The 22,395-nt window shown below is 36.9% G+C and overlaps 1 protein-coding gene across 2 annotated transcripts in view; it reads left to right on the top strand.

The window, feature by feature from the left end:
- LOC124409100 (GTP-binding protein RAD) overlaps positions 1–22,085 on the top strand; it is a 30,056-nt gene extending 7,971 nt beyond the window's left edge. Inside the window, exons 2-7 of one of the 2 annotated variants that reach the window (XM_046886513.1) lie at positions 8,426–8,683; positions 9,857–10,072; positions 14,485–14,567; positions 16,570–16,759; positions 19,892–19,957; positions 21,711–21,792. In XM_046886513.1, the coding sequence (XP_046742469.1) occupies positions 8,426–8,683; positions 9,857–10,072; positions 14,485–14,567; positions 16,570–16,759; positions 19,892–19,941 (797 nt within the window). In that variant the 3' untranslated portion in view covers positions 19,942–19,957; positions 21,711–21,792. Of the gene's footprint in view, positions 1–8,425; positions 8,684–9,856; positions 10,073–14,484; positions 14,568–16,569; positions 16,760–19,891; positions 19,958–21,710 lie in introns of both variants that reach the window. The other variant, XM_046886512.1, reaches the window with a different exon arrangement.
- The last annotated feature ends 310 nt before the right edge of the window (positions 22,086–22,395 follow it).

Genomic DNA, 22,395 nt, shown 5'->3' with positions numbered 1-22,395 from the left:
AGAGTTATGAATATATTCATTTACGAAGTGTAGAATCAAAATAATCATCAAAAAGTACATTAGCTAAACCATCGCAAAACTTATTAATAATATTACAACTTCGGTACTGTTATTCTCACATTTGAATATTGCACGACGCGGTGTACAATAACACATTCCAATGCTTATGGAAATGGTATATCGATCACTGATCACTGCAAATATTCGTCACAGAAAGTAATCACCATAATATTCTGCTTTATTCCAAGTATAGGCTTTCGACGCGACAGTTGAAGCATTGAATGCAGCAGCCACGTACGTAGGAGCTTTTGAAATATGGAACATGACAGGCAAGACAATATGTGTCCTCATTGTCAGATATTCAAAAAGGTTCCTTCATAGACTCCGAGTTCCCTATAGTATCCCTGATATCGGTAGTATTTCCAGCAAGTACATATGTATTTTACATCCCTAATTTCCTTCGTAACTCGTTTTTTTTTTTTATTTTTTATTTCATACCGAACTATTTGCAGGAATATCAGATTTTAGTTACTCTCTGACTTTCCGTTTCTTCTGAATTATGACGTCGATACCGCGAGCAGTGTTACAATTGACACCGCACGTCATTCATTAGGTACCAAACTACGATATAGATATAGACGGAGTTTGGAAGGGATAGTATACCATGGAACCATATCGCGGTTACCATGGTAACACGCAGTAATCACGTCAAATGTAACTTCGGTTGCCTACCTATCGGTGAAACGTCGTTTGCATCGTACGTCACCTTACGTAAAACCCTTCCGACACAGGCATCTAAGTGGGATGGATACAAACACTTCAATGCGGTGGTGAAATTCTCTGAAGGTATATGACTGTCGATTCCACCGAAAATTTTTCGATTCCAAAAAGCCATTTTAAAATTTAAAGTCTCATTACAAAAACTTAGGTACATTAGCAACATCATCAATCACATTACTATCCAACGCAACTTGTCCATAAAAAAATTCAGATCGTTAGTTAGATTTTTAATAACAATCCTCGTCTCTTTCTAAATTATATTTAGATCGTTATCTGCAAATCGTTATAACGATTATATTCAGGATGATTATTCGTCGGAGCGCGATGTGAGAGAAGGTCTAGCTAAGGTCGGTTAAGGTTCGCTGCCTTGCATTCGTACTCGTTTACCTAAAAACAATGGTGTGTAATCATCGATCGAGTTTTGAATGTACGCTGTAAGCGTGAACGTAAACAGATTTGGCGGTGAGGATAGTCCACCGATAATCACACACTATTGTTGTAAGGCAAACGAGTAGATGAATGAAAAAAAGTGGAAGCCTCAGCCAGCTTGGAGCTCCATCCGCATCCGACGACAGAGAAGATTCACGATATATGACGGATGATCTTCAACAAGTGCAAAGAAAAAAAAATAGTTTCGAAGGATTTACAGGGGATTTAGTAACGAATGAATAAAAAGTAATTTTTCATCGTAATCGGATAAATTTTCATAGATTTTTTTAGTAAACAAATAGTAGAATATGTATTACTCTGTGACTTTGCAATGAAAAATTTATTTAGAATCGAACTTTATAATGCCTTGAAACTTTTTTTTCGATTACAGAATTAATTAACATTTATTAATTAGATTTGAATTGATTGAGGTGAGTTTCGCGTTTTAAACTTTTGTTTTTTCATATTTTTCCTTGAATATATGGTTGAATAATCTGCAGAAGAACGAACATAAAATTTACTGATGGAAAAAGTTATAATGAAAGTGAGGAGCTGGTTATGTTATACCTGAAATATAGTAAAAATATTCTGTGCTATGTGCAAAATTACAGACCGCCGCATTATTAGATTGTAATATAATTTATAGTGATCGATTTAAATACAAAACCTCAAATCGAATTACGCCTACTATACGCTCTGCACCGTCAAAGTGATCCCCAGGGATTCAATAAATAAAACTAGTCACTAAAGTTGCTAAATTCGAAGTGGCCACATCGATTACTGTAATACAATTTTATTGCGCGGTGAGTCGTATCGATGAACTATATATCTCAATAATTTGAGATTAATATCACGGATACGACGGAGAATGAAAAATAAATAAATAAAGACGTGATTAAAAATGACAATTTTTTGTCCCCACCGAAAAAGGTGAAAATTGAAAATCTAGACAAAGTTTAATTGCTTCGTAAGAAATTATCCGGCCACAAATGATAATTTTTTTTATCACCAAATCTTTTCGAGGTTTCAATTATTCTGTAGAGAAAATTAAGAGTATTCTTAAAATTGAAAGGTACTAGAGGAAATCTGACAGAAACTCCGAAAGGCTGTGATTCTGATCAATCCTACTTGATTATTCTACCTCCTTCCAATAAGAGACAGTAAATTGAGGCCAAGCAAAAGCCGAATGAGAAAGAACGTTGCTAAAAATAATAATAATAATAATAAGGAAGAACTGTGCGCACGATGTATACCAGCAATTAAATTCACGGGATTATAAATTTATTTCTCCCCTGACTAAAATCATTCAACCCCTGTTGGAGGACGCAAGTTCTGTTTTCCCTTAGTCAAAGAAATATATGTTCCATTCAAACAAGATGTCACTTGATTCAATTAGTTAATTTTCAAAGAAATTGTTTTTTTTTTTTCAAGATTAATAAAAAATTCGTCCGAATGCAGCGATCGAAATCCAAAATCCTGATACCGTATTCACACTGCATTGCTCCGGAATTCTTAACTCGATGATTTATTTTTAGCAGCACCAAAAAATATTTCACCACGGAATCTGTCAGCCTGAATTATCGATCCCCTTTCTACGCGCCGTGCAAAATTTCACAAGACTCTTACCCAGCTCCCAGAGCTCAAGGCCTATCGGATTTTCTCAAAGCTCTCTGTTTCAATATTCCCTTTGCAACACCGAATCATTTTAGGGGAATTTGCCCTTTTTGTCCTGATAAGCCATTGACGAACAATGTGATTATCTCTCGGTTGATCAGCGGGTAAAACGCCAAAAGGACTCGACGTAACCAAAGACAATTCAGTCTAATGGCTAAATGAAACGCTTTCTTTCTACAATTTTTATTTCACAGTCATCATAGTCTTCAGAAAAAAAGCAGTAAATATTCTCAATTTTTACATCTGCTGATTTTATAGCTTACCAATAGTAATTGCTTAGTTTTACTTGTACTACACAAATGCTGTTTTTTATTCGCTAATCGATGATGTTTAAAATTCGTCCAGTTACATGATACTATTATTCTCTGAAGAAATTCGGTGTTTTATTATATGAAACGCTTGACAAAACACACTGGAGTGGATATTTTGATTTTTTGAAACAGAATTTTTTGATTTTCGTAAATGATATGAAGATCAAACGTGACGAAATCAATTATGTTTTTCTTCGCTTGTCGAAAAACGTTGCATGCAAGATCATTATATTCCGGGTAATAATCGACAACCTATTGTTTACTGAAAAACAAAATAACTGTGAGTATTCGAAACTTGTTTCTGGTTATCTATAAAAAATTTAATCATGAAACAAAGGGGTCCTAATCTACGGGAATTGAAGGGTTAATATGGCAAGGTAATGAAAAAAAAAAAACAAATAATGACGCGCCGGTGTTTCTGAAATTGTTTATAATTGAAATCTCATTATTCAGATTTAAGACTTTCATTAATTCTTATTTTTTCATGTACGAGGAAGAAATTCTCGGTATCAAATTGATGTTAATCAACTCGATTATCATTTCTTTGAAGCTCGATTTTAGCATTTTTTATCAAAAATAATTTTCCACTCAACCGTACCACCGACAAATCCTGCATAAATTCAACTTTGGGTTATTTTCTTTTCGAAGCTTTTTATTTTCGTAGCCCGAGCATTCGAGGCGTCCTAAGACGTTTGGTGACTGTACTGCTAACTTTATTTCTTTGCCTCGAAGTCGAGACTTCGCTTTCTCTTCTCCAGAACTCATTTGGGAATCGCCTCTGTACAAACTATATCGCAATTGCCTTTCTCAGCCTGGCTTTTCATCTTCTTGACGTGGAAAAGCGTCGGGTCGTTGATACACGGTACCAAAACAAGGACTCACATTGTAAAGCCGCTTCGGATCACGCAAAGAAAAATCACCTTGAAGCCAGTTCACTGGCAAATGTCCAATGAGAGCGACAACTAAATATAATTGAGTGCGAGACAACCGTAGTGACAAACATTTTAAAACAAGAAAATCCATATAAAAGAGATTCAGGCGAGCTACGTCAGGGAAACTCCGAGCTATTTCAATTTACCGCAAATTTAAACCAGGCATCGACATTTCATTTCACGAATCAAACATTTTTCCCACTCTTTAGATTTATTGTGTTTAGTTTCTTTCGTCAAACATTAAAATTCGAATTCTCAAAGACGAACCTTTTCCACAAACATATAAGTAAAAAAATTTCGACGAATACAAGTATAGCTGAATATTTTTATGGTGAAAAAGTTATTGCTCCTGAGACAGATTTCATTATAAACTTCGCAAAAGTTTTCGCTCACAAATACTTACCAAGTCAATATGAATTTTAGAAAATTGTTTTACTTAGAATAAAACCGTCGAACGAAACGACGAGTTTTCTGCAGTTAATTCTTTCAATGGTAAAAGTAATAATAAATATATTGTCCTTAGCTGATAAATAAATTAAAAGCTTTATGCACTATAATTTTTAAAGTTTGACCAACTTTTTTTCCTTTCCCAAAATATACTTTAATATTACAATACTAAATGTGTTTGAATTTTTATTTCATTTCATTTTTTCTTTGGCGGGTGAATTTCGCGGAGAATCCCGTTTCTAAGAAATGCATTTTACATTCGAATGTCTGTTAAGTTACGTGCTTATTCTCATTTCACTCTCGTTTATTATTTATACCTCCACTTTTATTCCTGTCATCTAAAAGCTCTGTAGATGCTTTTATTTGCTAATGCTAATGTGTGTCCAAAATAGGAGGCACGTCAACGGCAGAACATAATATAAAATACTGCATTTGCTTGTCAAGAATAACAATGCTAGTGTAAAAAATAAAATGACAAACAAAACGGCAGATTTTTCATTTCGAATATAATTGCACAAAGCATTTCCATTTGCCCGTTGAAATTATACTTTCATAAGACTTTTCCGTTTCAAAATTTCAAATGGATGTATGAAAGCATTTTATCCAGCCCTGAGCATCAGGAAAGGTATAAAGCTCCGACTAATCTTGGCCCACAGAAGCGCTCACTGATGCTCACCACTGTGTGGTGCTGTTGAACGATATAACTTGCGATGGATATATTTAAACTCCTAATCGCGTTAGCTTCCCAGGCTGGAATTGCTAACTTTCCGAACCACATAGCCAAAGTTTTACCAACGTGAGAAATTAGTTTCTCAATTTTTCCTAGCATGATTCATGTACGATTCACTTGTCGCAAAAAATTGTATTTTTTGGTGTCGCATTGTATCGACAAGTACACACAATCGTCTATTTTCATAGGGATGTTACGCTTAATTCTACCCACAATGTTTCATTATTTTTTAAATAATTATTCACACACTGACAAAAAAAAAAACTGTTTAATTTCAACTCTGATATGATGAAATCTAAAAATTGAATATGGACAAAAATGTATTCACTGAATAAACAGCTACAAAACTACAAAAGAATGAAACATTGTTGGGAAGAATTAAATGTAAGATTTCTATAAAAAAATATATGGTGTGTGTATATATAAATAACGCACCATAAACAAAGATAATTTTGTTGCAACAAGTGTTTCGTATTCGAGTACTGTTAGCAAAAATTGGGACACCATTTTCTGGGGTAAGTAAAACTTCGGCTATGCGTCTCTGAAAGTAAACGATTCTAGATAAGGAAGCTAACGTGATCAAGAGTTTAAATATATCCATCGTCAGTTAGACCGATCAACAGCACAACAGTAGTGAACAGCAGTGCGCGCTTCTGCGAGCCAGGATTCATTGCAGTTTTATACCCTTCCTGACGCCTTTATCGAATTTCGATATAAAAGAGATTTATTTGCAAAGAAAAAAAAAAAAAAAAAAAGAAATGCAATTTCTCCCCCCTTTCAGCAAGCACAATAAAGTCTGTAAGGCGGAAGTCTTTAAAATTATTTTATCAAAGTCAAATACTTCGCTGTGTTCTTAGTATAAATTTCGAATCTCATAGCATAATCAGGAAGCAAATTAAAAAGAGTATCACACCCAGGTGTTTCCAAGTTAGAGTCGAACCGAATATTGATAAAAAAATAAAAATATGATTGGAAATTTTTCGAACCAACCGAAGTGAACTGAAAAATCACGTTTTGCATGTTTCGATAACTATCAATTCCAGTATTTCTCGCTTAGCAAATTTTACGAAAGGTGCTGAGAAATTTTTTTTATATAAGAATGATGATTTGTCGAACTAGATACCGCAAACATTAATATAGCCGCAAATTTTGTTTTTTTTTCGTATAAATCAAATCACTCCAAGTCTCAAGTTAAGATCTGTGAGGACGCTTTTGGCATGCTTACCTATCTAGTTATATCCTTTCGAAGAAATAAATTGAATATTACATTGATCTTTCGCTGCCAATGAATTATAAATCCGGGTCAAAACAAAATACGTACATAAACTAGTTTAAAAATTAAACTACGTAAACCTGCTTATTTTCTATGCATTACGATTCAATATTCCCAATCGAACTCTTGTGGCTTGTGTCTGGTCACAATCGGATGGTTTTATTCCTGACAGCTGCCGCTCGTTTAACAGGTTCTGGGCTCGTAGATCGAGAACAGATCAGCCACGACTGCGCCTAGTGAAGCCTTGGATAGACAATTCCGAAGAAGCAGACGCCCAAGCTTGAAATGCAGAATAGCGTCGTCCGTTTTATTAAAAATTCGTCCATGCTTGTTCAGATGTTTTTAGTTTTGTTAATTTCAAAATAAGCAGAAAAGGAAGTCAATTTACAATCAGCAATAACATTGAGATTAAAATCGGTAGATGGATAACATCGGACAGTTAACTTTGAATGATTCGGATATGTTCAGGCATTCGTAAATTTACACAATACCGTTCTATTTCACAGATGAAATCAGTTAATTGAATTACACGATACGAGAAATGACGGGAAATCACTGGATGAAGAATTATTCCAATATGGAATAATTTCTAGTCAACTTCAAATTTAGATTTTCCCACTTTGTATTCTGCTGAAAAGTGACAGTTTTTTCACTTCCATTTTCGCGTTATAGAGCAGCTCTGATGGCTTCAGCGTTCTTTTGGTCTCCAAAACTGAGTAGAATCGAATTCTGTGGACGGCGATGCCCCTTTGACAGGCTGGCAAAAATAGAACTCTCGCCCTCTACTAGAGAGGGTTAATTTCAGGAGGTTGGTGGATTGAAAATCAATACTTTTCGTTGATTTTTTTTTTTTTTTTTTTTTTTTTTTTTCTTACCTGTGGTCGCACGTTGAGTAATTATCGAATTAATATATTCGTTACGAAGCGGGATTACGGTATTAATTACTACGTATAAAATAATGCAAAGAAAAAGTCAATAGACCGAGTTACTTAATATTATATTACAATGCAAGGAAAGATAGTCCAAACAAGTTATTTTCTTCAGCAGATATCAACGAGTTCGATTCGTGAAATTAATGTAACGAAAGCAAAGAATGACTTCAACAGGTACAGGATCGATTGAACAGCCCTGGTCGAGCGAATAGGAAATGATGAATAAAGGCGTGCGGAAAGAAAATTAAAATATCATGAATGACATAAATGAAGACAATCACGGAATGATTAAACATTGCAAAGTACACGCAATACGAAAGAATTCAAGATAAAATATTGAAATAATTAGAGAGTAACTTGCCAGCGCGCTAACGCGAAGTTAAACGAGGCGAGATATTGAATAATAGCGTGCGTAAAGTGCTATTTTCTGCACGCTATATCGAAATAATTTTACTTTTTGCACTAGTATCGAAAGGATCTGACTTTACTCACGGTATGCCAAAAATTGGCGCTTTACGTACGGAAATCACGATCATAATAGTACATTATGTAACAAAGAAATAGTCAACTTTTATTCTTGTGTTACAAATAATACTTGAATTCCAAATCAAATTTGAAAATTAGTTGGCCCACCAAACACCACATATCGAGAGCTAAGATGTTACACATCAATTCAGTAAAAAGTCAAAGAATAATGCTACAACTTTTTTTTCTTCAGTTTTTGTAACTCTCAAACCTTGCAACTCGTGGTTCTTTGGGCTCCTCTAAAGCAGGCTCAAAAAAAAAAAAAAATTAAATTAAATTAAACATGGTTCGGGTCATGGCCAGATCATTTAGATGGCTCGTGTATAACGCATATGAGAACGAATCGAGGGATCACGGTGGATGTTAAGCGCGAATGAACCTTCTTTTTTTAGCCGCTGCACAGCACAACCATCAGGAAGGGGGTGTGAAATCAGCACATTGCAACAGTGAGCCTCGTCTGTCTGAGAACGATGTCAGTCCAGGGATCAGGAGACGCAACAGCCGTCGTGGTCAAAGCATGCATCATGCCCACCATAGAAAAAGCGCTGCTTTCCTTGACGTGCCAGATACACCGGCGCAACAACCCCAACGCGAGGAAGGCGAAGACGAGGATAGCTACAGATTGCGCAGTTTTAGTCTCACCAGCAAGGGTGAGTCCTTCATTTTCAGAATTAGAACGTTTCTTTGAGGGGACTCGTCGGTCAAACTCCCAAGCTTTCAAAGATCAACGTCAAAGAGTCTCCGAGAAAATTGACCATTTTGAGGTCCGCACGAATTTTTGTGACACAAAGGGCAGACGATGCCTTGTAGGATACCCTCATACTGTTTTAACATCCCCTAAAACAGAGTGCGACGTTATTGAATTATTTTAGAGGCATATTTAAGGATATTTTTGACATCAGATGCGGATTCAGCGTCGAAAATTACACGGTAATATCACGATTGTTCTTCCAAATTTGATTTTTTTTTTTTACCTGAGTTTTCGTTGCCGAATACATGGAAAGACAAATTTACTTCCCCGTATCCTTGGAAGCATTTCTACCTATACTCGGACCAAATTTTTTCATGAATATTAGGGTACTATAAAGTATAATTTGGCCTGTGTTTCGGAAAAATTAGCGCAGATTTTTTTACGTATCAATGATGTTCTTCAAATGAGTATTTTCCGGTCTATTTTATATTCTCTGTACACTCGTATCCTCGGAAACCACCTTGGTTCGACTATTGCAAGAATCGAAGAGGAGTAAGAAAGAGGGTGTTGGTCCTAGAAGAGGGTTGGAAAGGTGAGTCGCGGCTTTTACAGAAGAAGCTCCTGAAGAAAAAGCTTGACGAGACGGGAGACCGCAAGGTCCTGGAGGATCTCCCCTGCGGAGGTTAACTAGCTGTGAAAAAATATTGAAAAAATTCTCCTTTCCTTTCACATTCTCCCTACGACCATAGAGATGTAGCCGAATTATCGGAGAATTTTCCTCTATACCGTTAACCCCGTAAAAAAAACTTAACAATCGAATTCCTACGTACGAATTCTTATGGAAGACGTGACGAAATTATTGGTAATCGCGTGAAATTATTGAAATCGTATAATCACTCGCCGATTAATCTGCAAGTTAAAAGCTCCCGATAAAAAGTTCGTGAGCTTCCAAACAAGTATATTCGATTTATGTTCAAATTGTATGAGCTTCTTAAGCTACACTTTTTAGCTTTCATCTCGTGATTATTTTCATGGGACAATAGTTTGACGGACTAATGAAGTAGTATGACTAATGAACTTAGAATGAGTGATAAAAAGAATAGTTCGACGAACATGATATTCGTGTTTTCAGGTGTCATCAACAGAGGCGACTCGTTCAGAAGGAGGCGTTCACGTTCGAATTCCTTGGTCCCTGCCGAGCAAGAAACTGTGGAAACGAAAGCGCCATCATCGACGGAAATCGTGTCGTATACTGTTGCTATTCTGGGTGCCCAAGGGGTTGGAAAAACTGCCCTGATCAGCCAATTTATGACCAGCGAGTGCATCAACGCCTACGATCGTCAAAAAGGTTGGCTCATAAAAGTCCTAAAGCTGAAGGTTGCAAGCTCCAGCTATCGAGTAATTTATATCATATTTTGCAGTCGATTCTCGATGCTTCCACGTGAAATTAAAAAATATTTTGAATGAAGCTGTAAATTATGAAAAAAAAATTTCGCTATTAAGACTACGTATTGAAACAAGACTCGTGCTCGATAATTTTTTTGGACTGGATTAATCGATGCATCGATTATTTCTAGATTAATGGCCGTCGCTACTTTCAAGTATAAAAGCTAAAAGGCTAAAACTCAAATACGAAAACAGAGCTCGGTAGCCCCATTCTGTATGCAATTCTGAACAACAAAAAAAAAACTCCAATGTATATTCATTCTTTCGTCATTCATATCTTTTGTTGGAATTTCGGTAAATATTTTGTTACAGGGACAACATAAAAAATTTGTTGCAATGGACAGAATTTTTGTGAAACGTTTAAATGTCAATTCTATGCATGAATTTCATTTTTCTGACATTCCACTATGTGCACACATGCAAATAAAATTTTCCAGAATAAATTCTCAAGTCGTACGAATAGTTTTCAAATGTCTCGTGACGAAATTAACGGGCCCTAATAAAATGAAGCTAACTCGCAAGAAGGGTTAGAACCAGACTAGCTCGGTAAGACGATTAGAACTGAGCCAATCCGGCAGGAATGTTAGAACCAAGCTAACTCGCTGGTGCGGTTAGAACTGATTGTGAGCCAACTCACCGAGGAACTGACTGATTATTCATGACACAGACTGTACCGATTAGAAACACTGGGTGCACATTAAAGTCCCGGAATCCCAAAAGTCCCGAATACCCGAGCGTCCCAGAAATACATTGTCCCGACCGCGCGTTATCCCGAATCACAAAAGTCAGGACCGCTCGTCCCGTCCCAGACGGCAGAAGTCACTAATCAGTATTTTCCGTGACAAAGTAAGCCTCGACGAATCTACTGTAGTTACAATAAAATACAAAGTAAAACGGTTCGCTGGCTTGTAAAGTAAGTAATCAGTTCTTCTTCTTCTTCTTTGTCTAACTAATATCTTTTAAGATACTATCTTAAATTTGTGAAGTAAGTTTATAATTTCTATTTGAAATCGTATCTTATTATTAGTCAATCTAATATCACACACTGGTCAATTGATTACTTATTCAAACTTTCGAAATCACAAAGACGCGACTAGTTGAACTCGTACTAGGAAAAAGCAAACTAGGATAGATCGCTTTGGTAGTTGCTTGACTCTTACTTTCCGTTACTATATACTGGAATGTTCTACCTGATTTTTGGATCTAGCAGGTAAACCATTTAGAACTGATGGCTAAACGGAGCAAGCGATACGTAACCTAATTAATCGTCACCTTCAGGCGGATAACGAAGTGGTCGGTAACGTCCCCTAATCAAGATCAGTGCCGTAGAAGTAAAAAGGATCTAGTCACATCGGCTTCCTCAATATTATTCCGCATCCAGAAACCTTGATTTATAGGTTGGTCGATGGAGGTTCAGACATGCGATGTACCTTATCACAATCCACTGGCTCCCACTGTCACAATTTGTTACCGAACAACTTATTAAGCATTTTAGGTGTAAGGATCAGACGCCTGGCGTCAGGGTGAGCAAGACATTACACGCTGCCATTGTTGTAGACACTTTTCTCTCGTTACATCTCATCTACTACGCTCACAATCAGTGGAAACACCCAACTTAATTACACCGCGCGTTCCATCGAGTTGGCTTGGTTATAATCGACTTGGTGAGTTAGCTAAGTTCAAACATTCCTGCGAAATTGGCTCAGTTCTAACAGATCCGATGAGTTGGCTTAGTTCTAACCCTGCTACCCGGCACAGCGAGTGAGCTCAGTTTCGTTAGGACCCGTCCAAACGATTCCTCATTCAAAATTGTTATGGGAAAAACAGCGGCAGCGGATCACAGATTAATCAGAGGTAGCGGTAAGAATTGTTCTTAAATAAACAAACTGACATAATCAATGAGGCTACCACTGAAAACATTTTTCCAGCATTTAGGTTGCTTCATTATATTTAAACAATCAATTTTGGTTAAGAAAACTGTGAAAATTTTCTTCTACAATCCTTAAACAATACCTAGATATTTGTTTCAGATTTTCAGAAATCATTTTTGAAGCAAATTATTAATTAGGTACAATCTTGCTTTATGTAGTCAGAAGGTTGCTTCAGTTTTGGGTCTGTCGCAAAACTCATAGTTTGTGTCTTCTAAGGATTCTTGGCTGGAAGAAATTTTCCTCGCAGGTTCAAGCGAAAACAAATGGAATAGGTTCTGCATGAACATGAATAGACAATACAAATCTATAACAAGAAATATGAAGAACACCATATTTTACATTATTTAACACCACGGCTTCCATTGAAATCTTATACTACCGATGAACAAGCGATTTGTCTAAAAAGCTTTGCTTTTTGCACAAGGCACGGCGCGGACGATACTTGAGTAACGATAACAAAAACATGGAAAATGCAATGCAAATGCAAACTTTTTTTCATGATCGATTATCTGAATATGTACATGACAATACGACATCCATCAAAGGCATATTTCATTAACAGAAAGTTGTATTGCAAAGTTCGTTGAATTTCACAGAAAATTTCTGAACAAGCGTCCGCCATATTGAAACCCGGAAATCCCAATGCGTCGAAAAGCTTATTGGACGTTTGTCTCGGTACGAAAAATTTACTATTTCAATTCCAGTAAAATCGGTTCAGCGGGTCGTCTGGAATCCTGCCAACAAAAATCTTACACGCACACATACACACTGTGACGTGAATTTTTGCTGCACTTGGCCAACCCGAAGAAGCTGCCAAGTACTTACCTCGCTCACATTAATTCGGTGACCCGCGATGATAGCTAAAATTGTAAAAGACATGAAGGTTTTGGTCGACAGACCCGCAATCTTCATCGTCCCTGATCCTCGGCTGCCTTAGGGGAAAGGAAAAAAATACTCGAATGCCGACATGCAATTCAAAGAAATAAAACTTAAAAAATTCATACGTTTTTTATATTATCGATAAAAAAAAGTTACACAAAAGAGTCTATAAAGACGTAAGATAAATTGTAAATTTCAATGCTGAATTTGCAATTCGCGAGATCTCTAGCTCGCGGGGTAAAACAACCTAAACTACATAGTCTTGCCTAATTGCGAAAATTTTTTATCAATAAATGCACGCACTAATCGCGATTTTGGCGATGAAGCTTCCAACTAACAACGCAAGTCACTACAGCAAAAATAAAACAAGAAAAGGTAAAATAATAAGATGAGTCAAACTCAAAAGCGCTCTTCGCAACTGTGCTTACTTTTAATACTATACCTGCGCGCTAATCTCAGCAACTAGAACCTGATCGTCACCGAAAGCGCTAATCTTTGATCTTAAACCGACACTGATTCACTATCAACGCTAATCCCGGCGACGAGAAAGTGCTTTGATTAAAGCGCTAACCGCAGTAAGGAACACAGAAAAGGGTCTTTAACTTTATCCGGCTAGAAATGTCGCGGAAAATCTTACGTCAACCTATTTCTAAGTCAACTTAAACTAGTCGTGACGCGTGTGGAACTTTAATATTAATCGAAAGTGCTAAACTAGCTTTTATTAGTGCTGAACTATACTTGGGAGGTGAGACTTGAAAAAGACGCTATCGTGAATTTGGCTGTTCGCAATTAACGAAGAAATTGATTCAGCACGAAGTCGTGACTCGATTCTGCGATTTTCGATAAGACAAAATTGACTCTACGCCGTATCGGGAAACTCAGGTCACGGCCGCACAAGCACAGAGATCGAGAAACGAATTTCGAGTACTCTTCGACACGCAAAGCCCAGAATGGTTAAGCCGTTACTCTACGTCTGTGGAAATTCGATCGTAGGAAATTAAATCAGCGCTCACCGCTTCGCAGCCACACCGGAAACTCCGCCTCTCGCAAGTGTAATTCCGCGTGACTTCCTACAGTTGGAAAAACGCAGTGCTCAATACCATCGCCAAGTTAAGAGTATCGGCAACGAGCTTCGCTAAGCAGAATCGCGCAGTGACTCAATCAAGTTTCTTCCTGTTCTCCCGAAATTTATGTCGTCTGGACCAATAAGGAAAACTCACCCCCAAAACATTTATTGCGAAATGTTCTTATTCGTTCTTCGAATTTAATTTTTTTAACATAGCTACGTCCACTTCGGATCTTCTTAAGATAACTTCAAAATTTCTAGCTCTATCTTTAGTCATATATATTGCATTCATATTTTAAAAAATTAATAATTTGTGTTAGCTGATCGTATTTTAAAAACGTCGTTTTCAACAGCAGACCCGACTTATTGTTGCCTGAAAGCTTTTACTGCATAATGAAAATTTCAGGATAATGTATAATTAATTGTATGTGTTTACAGACATACCAAGTGAACAGTCCGTCTTCATAATGCTGAATGGCGAAGAGAGCGAATTGAGATTTTTAAACATCACAAACCCGAAGGTACAGTCTTCATCGTTTCACTATAATTTCTAGTTTCCACAATTATTCATTTTTCTCACAAAAGTTTTGAATATCACAGTTAATTTTGAATTTCATTGTTATCAAATAGTTTACGATACATTTTGATTCTAGTATTTCTACTGCTTCATGAATGTAAATAATAATAAATTGCCAACGTTCGCACACTGCTCCGTTTCTATTGGTTAAATTGTATTATTGCATAGAAGAAATTAGACTAAAACTTATTGTTAGTTTTAGTTTGCGATACTGCATATTGGATTCGTTCTTATCGTAAAATGGTGACATGAATATGAGAATTTATGTGTCGGTTGAACAAGTACCAAATTAGATCAGTTTTCACACAAGTTTTTGTGAAATAAAATGAATAATCAATTGCAAATTATTGGCACAACCAAGCAGTAACTTGTCGGATCTCAATTTCCATGGCAAATTTCGTTTGCTATAACGCTTCGCCTGTAAGCAGGGAAATCAATGAAATAAAAAAGAAATTTCGACAGTAATCGTACTGCAACGAGCTTGCTGAAAATCACCTTAACCATCACAAGTGGAACAAAATTGATTAAAACCATGTGAAAACCACTTGTTTTGTAGCTGTCTTATTAAAAGGTTCGCTCATGTGTCTCCTTAAAAGTTGCTAAACTCGGCGGGGGTGCTTACTTTTAGCGTGGACGGTACTGGGACAGTCGTGACGGTGAACTCGGTGCGGCATGCTAACGGCCTGCGTCACACTCACACTCGTGTGGAAAACCACTATGCAGACTATTTCGCGCGTCGGTGAGCTCGACTAGTGTTTTAGCGGTGAGGCGAACGACCAGCGGCAGCACCGACCGGTTGTCCGCGCGTCACGCTTAAGAGGATGCTGTAGTCAGTCCTTACCGACAGAGTAAAATGTCAAAGTTTTCGAATATTATCGACGCTTAAGATGCACCGACGACGTGGAAATACTGCAGTCAGCTTAATTCTACATACAATGCCGAATAAAAATATTCGAAAACTTTTTTGCATCATGCGGGAATAAAAACAGGAAATGTATTTCGGCAATCGTGGATTTTATCTTCCAATATAGAATACTCACACCTTAACTGCGTTCAAACTTTTGTCCTTAACTGCACTTCAATTATGACAGTCAACTGATTAACTTCTAATCCATGTTCCGTCAGGTACGCTTGTAATCGATCTTTCGTCAAGGAGACTTCTATTCCAACATTGAACTAAATAACTTCGCAACTCAAGCAAACAGTTCAACTCCTAATTCCAAGTGCTACATAATCCAAATTTACTTCGTTCAACTACATATTTGCACTCTACACTATTTCAATAAATCATTTATACTTTCAACAAAAAATCTTCTTCGTCTCATTTTCTACTCACTTCTTCGTTCCCTGAGTCTGAATCCGAGAGAATAAAAACCAGAATTGAGTTATTCGAAAGTGCACATGTACCATAAAAAAACCTAGTATGTAAATCGAGCATTCTAGTTGTGCGCATGCGTTAGCGTCGTTTTACAGCACTGGAAATGGAGCATTTTACGCACGTTTTACTGGCTTCGACAATCGAATTCTCCGTGCAAATGTTGAAATACTTTTTTTCCATTCGCGTTCGGCTGATACTGTCAACTGCGCACTCGAATTTATGTGAATGCAGCACTCGCCTTTGCGGTTCACCCGTAAACAACACGCTCATCGAAAATCTTCCACTTTCCGCACTTGTGACACAATCAATTATTCAACAATTGATTCAATTTACCGAGCTATTTGTAAACGTCTCATTAGAAATTGAAGCAATTCTTAGGTAATATTTCGATACGATAAGATTCTTTATTGAAAACGCGAACGATTATAACCGATTTTCACTCAACTTGTCAATCCAACTTGCATAGTTAATGAACAATTTTAAAGAGTTGTGGCATTCGCTGAAGATCTTTATTTTCGAATCACACTTCCAACAATACGTATATATTTAATTCTATACCATTTTTCAGGCGGAGTTGGATAAGATATCCCAACCCGGTGCTTTCGTCGTCATGTATTCAGTCATTGACAAGGCGTCTTTCCAACGAGCTGAAGAATACTTGGCACACTTACACGATCAGGATCTTCTTCGAGGAAGGCCAGCCATATTGGTCGGTAACAAGATCGATTTAGCTCGGTCAAGAGCGGTGTCTTCGCAAGGTGATCTAGTTTTTAAAATATCTAGATTTTTAAACTTTGTCGAAAACCTCGCAACTTTTGCATTCAAAATGTTGTTATACTCGCGTAAATCGTTATTCCTGCAGGTTTTTTAAATACTCCTAGTCGGAGTAATAAAACGAAATTTTTTTTCACCATAGAACAATTCACAACGAAAACTTTTGAAACTTTCTCTGCCAAGACTTTGCAGGGTTGCAGGATGAGTGGAAATTTTTGACATCTTATTTTCCTACCTGCGAAATCCTATCCTCAGGATGAAATAAACTCTCAACATATAACATCTCTCATTGTTTGGTCTTCCACAAACATTCAAACAGAAGTCAACCGATGATATTTTTATTCAAATTTAAAAATATAGAGTGTTGAACCTGAACTAACAAATCGTCGTAATAGAAAGTAATTAGAATCTAATGAAAAATGGTACCCGAGTGTTTTAAAACTCCCTAGTCTAAAATTTGAAATTGAAACTATGTCAATTCATCATTTGATGTCCGCTATTATAAATTTTGAAATTCGGAAATCGATTTCGATTTTAGCGGCACCGTAAAATTCTTAGGATCACATGTTAAAATATCATCAGACGAGTGCCGTTTGTGCGTGTATAAAACGCTGAAAGATATGAAATTTGATTACTTGAAGAGTGGATTTCAACCTTTTAGGATGGGATTCCGCAGAATGATATTACGTTCTCCACAATCCTGCATTGTTTCCTTATCATCAAAGGCAAAGACATAGTGAAGTTTCCTTCACATTACTATGAGAAAAACACAGATTGGAAAAGAGATTCACAACGTCCCTCCTTCTTTCGCAAAGAAATGCCTTCAGATGTTCCTCTGAAATCAATTGAATTTACTGGCTTGCCTCGTTTCTCGCCCGCTCACCTATGACCCTATATGTATATTAGGGTGGCGCAAAAAAACCGACAACTTTTTTTTTTTTTTGAGTCTCGTGTGACAAAATGTTAGATTTAGATGTTTTAAGAACCCACTACAAAGGACAGTTAAAAAAAAGCGACCTTTTAATATTCATATTAAAATTTCGTACATTTTTTTTCTTCAATTTAGTAAGAAAGAATCGATAACAATACACCACGACATGAATTAAAAATCAAACAAAATACTGAAAATACAATTTTTTGACGATTTTTGACATGTTAAAAAATTTGGAGCGACTTCTTAAAAATTTTTTTTTTTGAGCTTCCCTTTGGAGTGGGCTCTTAAAACATCAAAAACTAACATTTTGTCACACGAGACGCCAAAAAAAAAATACTCGGTTTTTTTTTGCGCCACCCTAATGTATATAGTTTACCGTGAAAAAGTTTTTTAAATCATTCTCCTAATCTAGGTCAGTATGGGTTTATATTCAACTATCGTACACCTTCACAAGACATTACCGAATGACTCTTCACATTCACATCCGAGTGTACCTTGTCTCCGATCTTGAACCCTCTTTGCTCGGCTCATCATTCTTACTCAATTGTTTAATCTTCTTTAGTCTGCTATGGGTTTTCTGTAATTTTGAGGCAAGCTATCTCGTGATTCTTGGGTGTGATCACCAAAATTGTACATCAGTGCTGGATCTTTCCTTAGCGACGTTGGTAGTTCAGATGAATATTTGTACACCATCTCGAACGGTGTAAATCTCGTCGCAGTGTGTTGCGTCTTGTTATATGTAAACGTGGTATAAAGTAATCATTCGTCCGTGTTACTCTGTTCCTCAGCTACGTAATGCTTCAGATATTCCACTGATGTTCCATGTAACGGTCCAGAGCTCCATTGGATTTGGGTCGATGAGTCATCGACTGGATCTTGTCAATCATCCACCGTTTACAAATATTTTCGAAACTGTTACACAGAAAGTTCGTACCTTGATCAGTGAGTGTTCCCTGCGGTATTTCGGGGTTTTAGTACAGTGTTAACAGCTTCGTTTGGAACAGGCATTGCCTTGCTGTACTTACAATTAGTCAAATGGTCTTGGAACCTGAAGATATATTTGTTTTTTTGTTCCGCTTCCTTTCATGGTGCTACGATATTTAATGTTCACTTCTTGAAAAGTTGATTCCAAGTATCAATTATGAAAATTGTACGTTTCCGTTTTCTTGACGAGTTGGTTGTTTTGGGAATTCTCGCATCTCGATATTTACTCTTTGACCAACTTTTGTTATCCTGCTCAGTCGTATTTTAGTCTGATTCTTCTAAACGTTCGGCTTGTGTCAAAGTACTCGTAGTCCTGCCTCGTTCTTCTTCCGAGTATCCATATTGCGAATTAATAGATACAGTTTTTTTATGACGAATCAATGATTTGAAAAATAAATTACAACCAGCGGTCACATTTCTAAACTGAACCTTCAATGTCTTCATAACATTGCAGCATCCTCCTTCCAATGATGCATTGGGAATCATAATCAGTTACTTACTGTACAATTTTATTTTTCAAACATTTAACGAGGCTTTCCAATACCAGAATTCGACTTGGCTGGTCATTCGGGTTGTAACGACAAAATGTACACAAACTTTCGAAACCCGCTATCTTGTGATGCGATTCGGTAGCTATTTGCCGACGAATTTTATTTTTTAAGAAATCAGCGAAGGCTCAGAGAGACAAAGCTTTACTTAAGTAATTATTTGAGCTTGAAACGCAATCTTCGGGTGGCCAAACAATTTTCTCCGCCCTGGGGCCCCAGCACTCTACTCGTCCTGCAAGCTTGAGCTTCATGACTTGTATGGACAATGTAAAAGTAATTGCTTAATTTATTAATTAATATTATTCTCGCTTCCGCAACTTTGTTGAGGACAGAAAGGGGCAGGGAGAGAGCATGGGTATAAAAAAAACAATTTTTCCGCCACGTACCCCTTGCTCGTTGAATCGTTTTTCATACCACCGCATAAAACACCAAACTCTGACTTCACGACGCACGAATGCCGAGAAGTCGTGCTTGACATTTTTCACGATTACACGGCAAAAACTAGCGACAAGTTTTCGTACATTTTCAATATAAGATAATTTTGGTACTGAGCGGCCCTCTTTACATTTCAAATGGTTTGTAGCGAAATTCATTACTTTTGTAAGAACACAATAAAAATACTGTGTGTACAGTACTCTGTATAAATTCAGATGGTCCGTTCAACCATACCCCTGTAACTGTCGAAGGTGGATCCCACTGATATTCAATTGAAAATGGTAAGCAATGAATTTTCATTATTCTCAAGATTTAAGTCTCAAAATTAACACCTCGAAACCTGGTCGGCTGTTTAACTAATCTTTCACTATAAAATGCCTACGCAAGGTGATTTAAAGATAATACATTTGCTGCCATTAATTGTAAGATACTTCGTAGTTCGAGTTGACATTTATAGCGAATTGTTCTTTTTTTTTTTTTTTTCTTCTTCTTTTCATTTCATCTCTCCAGTACGCAGACTACTGTTCGGGGTATCGATCTTGAGATTTGTAGTACAAAGTATAGGTATGCAAAGTCGAAGGTTTGGCATGACAAAAAGCGGTGGCCCTTATGGTCAGCACTTTGTATAAGCGCTTCCGCATGTCACGCTCCGGCACAAATGTACATATAGTTGGCGTAGAAGCCAAGTAGTCAGTAGTGATAAAGCTCTGTTAAATAAATAGGTACGGGGCTTAATTAATGTATCCCCAATTCCTTTTCTCCACAAACTATAAGAAGATTCATCACTTCCGAGTCATGAAATCATCTTTTTCAATTAAGATGCGTACCATGATCGGCTAATAAAGTTGGACACGATCGCAACTCCCTGGTTCTTCGTGGACATTAGTATTATACTTATCGCAAACGTTTCTCAACTTATACAAACCAAATTTGAATAAATTGGGTGCCAGGTACCAAAGTGCCAAGGTTTGTTGGTAACAACAATGAAAAACAAATAACTTAGGCTTTGACCGAAATTATGAATAATAAATTTAACGTCGAAGCTTTTCACGTATGTCAAAGAGACAGGGGAACGTGAAGTCAACGGTGTAAAAATTATTTCAGAAATCAAATCGAAGGAAACAAAACGTTAATTTTATTTAAGGTTATGAAACACGATATCTTTTCAGCTGTCCTACAAAACTTCAATACGTAGAATAACAAGACACACGTTTAAATAACAATAGAAAACAGATGAAATTATAATTTGTACGATAACACTGTACGACTCGATATATCCTGAGTCAAATATATGACACGAAAGCACAGTTTTTATAATAGATAGAATTGAATTGGAAAAGTTAAGTTACATCACTTACAATATGGGTATAATGCCTAGTAGTACGTTCTAACTACTGCACTACACTAGCCTACCTTTTCCAAAATATTTCAAATTTAAACTTTTTATTACGAATTATTTCAGTTTAACGTTAAATTTTACTGAGATTTTTTATACAAGAATGTGACTACAAACGAATAGTTATGAGTACCTCACGAAGATAAATTGATTGTAATTTTCAATCACGCGGAAGTCAACCGTGTATCATATTTTTTGGCGATTATAAATTCTTCTTCTATTCTCGATGTTGAGTTTCAGATAACTAGAATATATTTCACTGCTGAATTCGAGTTTGTCATTCGCGAATCATAAGGATTGCTACAGATATCGGATTTTGTTTTTCAACTGATAAGCTCAAGAAAAAAATCTGTCTTATACGATAATTGATAAATAAAATATCATTTTAGTCAATAAAGTCAAACGAAATGACATCAATTCTCTGATGTAAATTGTTAAAATAATATGAATTCTCTGACGTTAGTATCACGATGTTTTTTCTGTTACACTGTTTAACTAAATTTTGTCAAGTTTTCAGTCAAAAACATCGTCCACCTATCGAAATACTTGAGTAGATGAATTCTTGTCAAAGTCGTGAAAAAAATCTAAACACCTCTAAACACCAGGAATCTTTCACATAACGCACTTCCTTTTTCCAGATGGCAAGTGTATGGCCTGCACTTATCGTGCAAAGTTCATCGAGGTATCCGTCGGCATCAACCACAATGTAGACGAACTCTTAGTAGGGATTCTGAATCAAATTCGATTGAAGTGGATACACGCAAGTTCCGAAAACCGTGGTGGAGGCGGGAGCGACGGAAGTGGCCATTGGTACAAGTCAAGAGGAGTAGTCAGAGCCAGCATGAAGGCGCGTCAGATGTTCACCTGGTTGTTTGGTAAAGAGGACAGCAAATTCAAGAATTGCGAAAACCTTCACGTCCTGTAATCGTAGGATTGGCTGAACGACGCGTCAAGCTGCTCGCGTCAAGTTCTAACCGAGAAACAGAAACGTATAAAAATTTCCATCGTATGAAATGGAACACAATAGTATGTCGTGTGACAAGGAAGCACCAAATTTGGGCCCCGACTCACACACGATAGTTTTTATAACAAATGAATGAAAAGTGGCGGGGCTTTGCGTGGCAGTTTTGTGGGACGTGAGTGTTTAATTTTTTCTTAGGAATAAAAGTGATCTCCCAAGGGACGAAAAGTGGAGCAACTGCTGACTGCGCATGCGCGAATCTATCTTTACGACACCGAGATGAAATTGGTTAGTTTCGTTCCGATGAACCGCTACGCAAAGTCCCACTTTTCGTACACGCGTGATAAAAACAAAATTTACGT

The sequence above is a fragment of the Diprion similis genome, chromosome 8 (assembly GCF_021155765.1).
Source record: "Diprion similis isolate iyDipSimi1 chromosome 8, iyDipSimi1.1, whole genome shotgun sequence".
In the NCBI taxonomy this organism is placed as follows: domain Eukaryota; kingdom Metazoa; phylum Arthropoda; class Insecta; order Hymenoptera; family Diprionidae; genus Diprion; species Diprion similis.
This window is presented reverse-complemented; position numbering and strand designations above follow the sequence as displayed.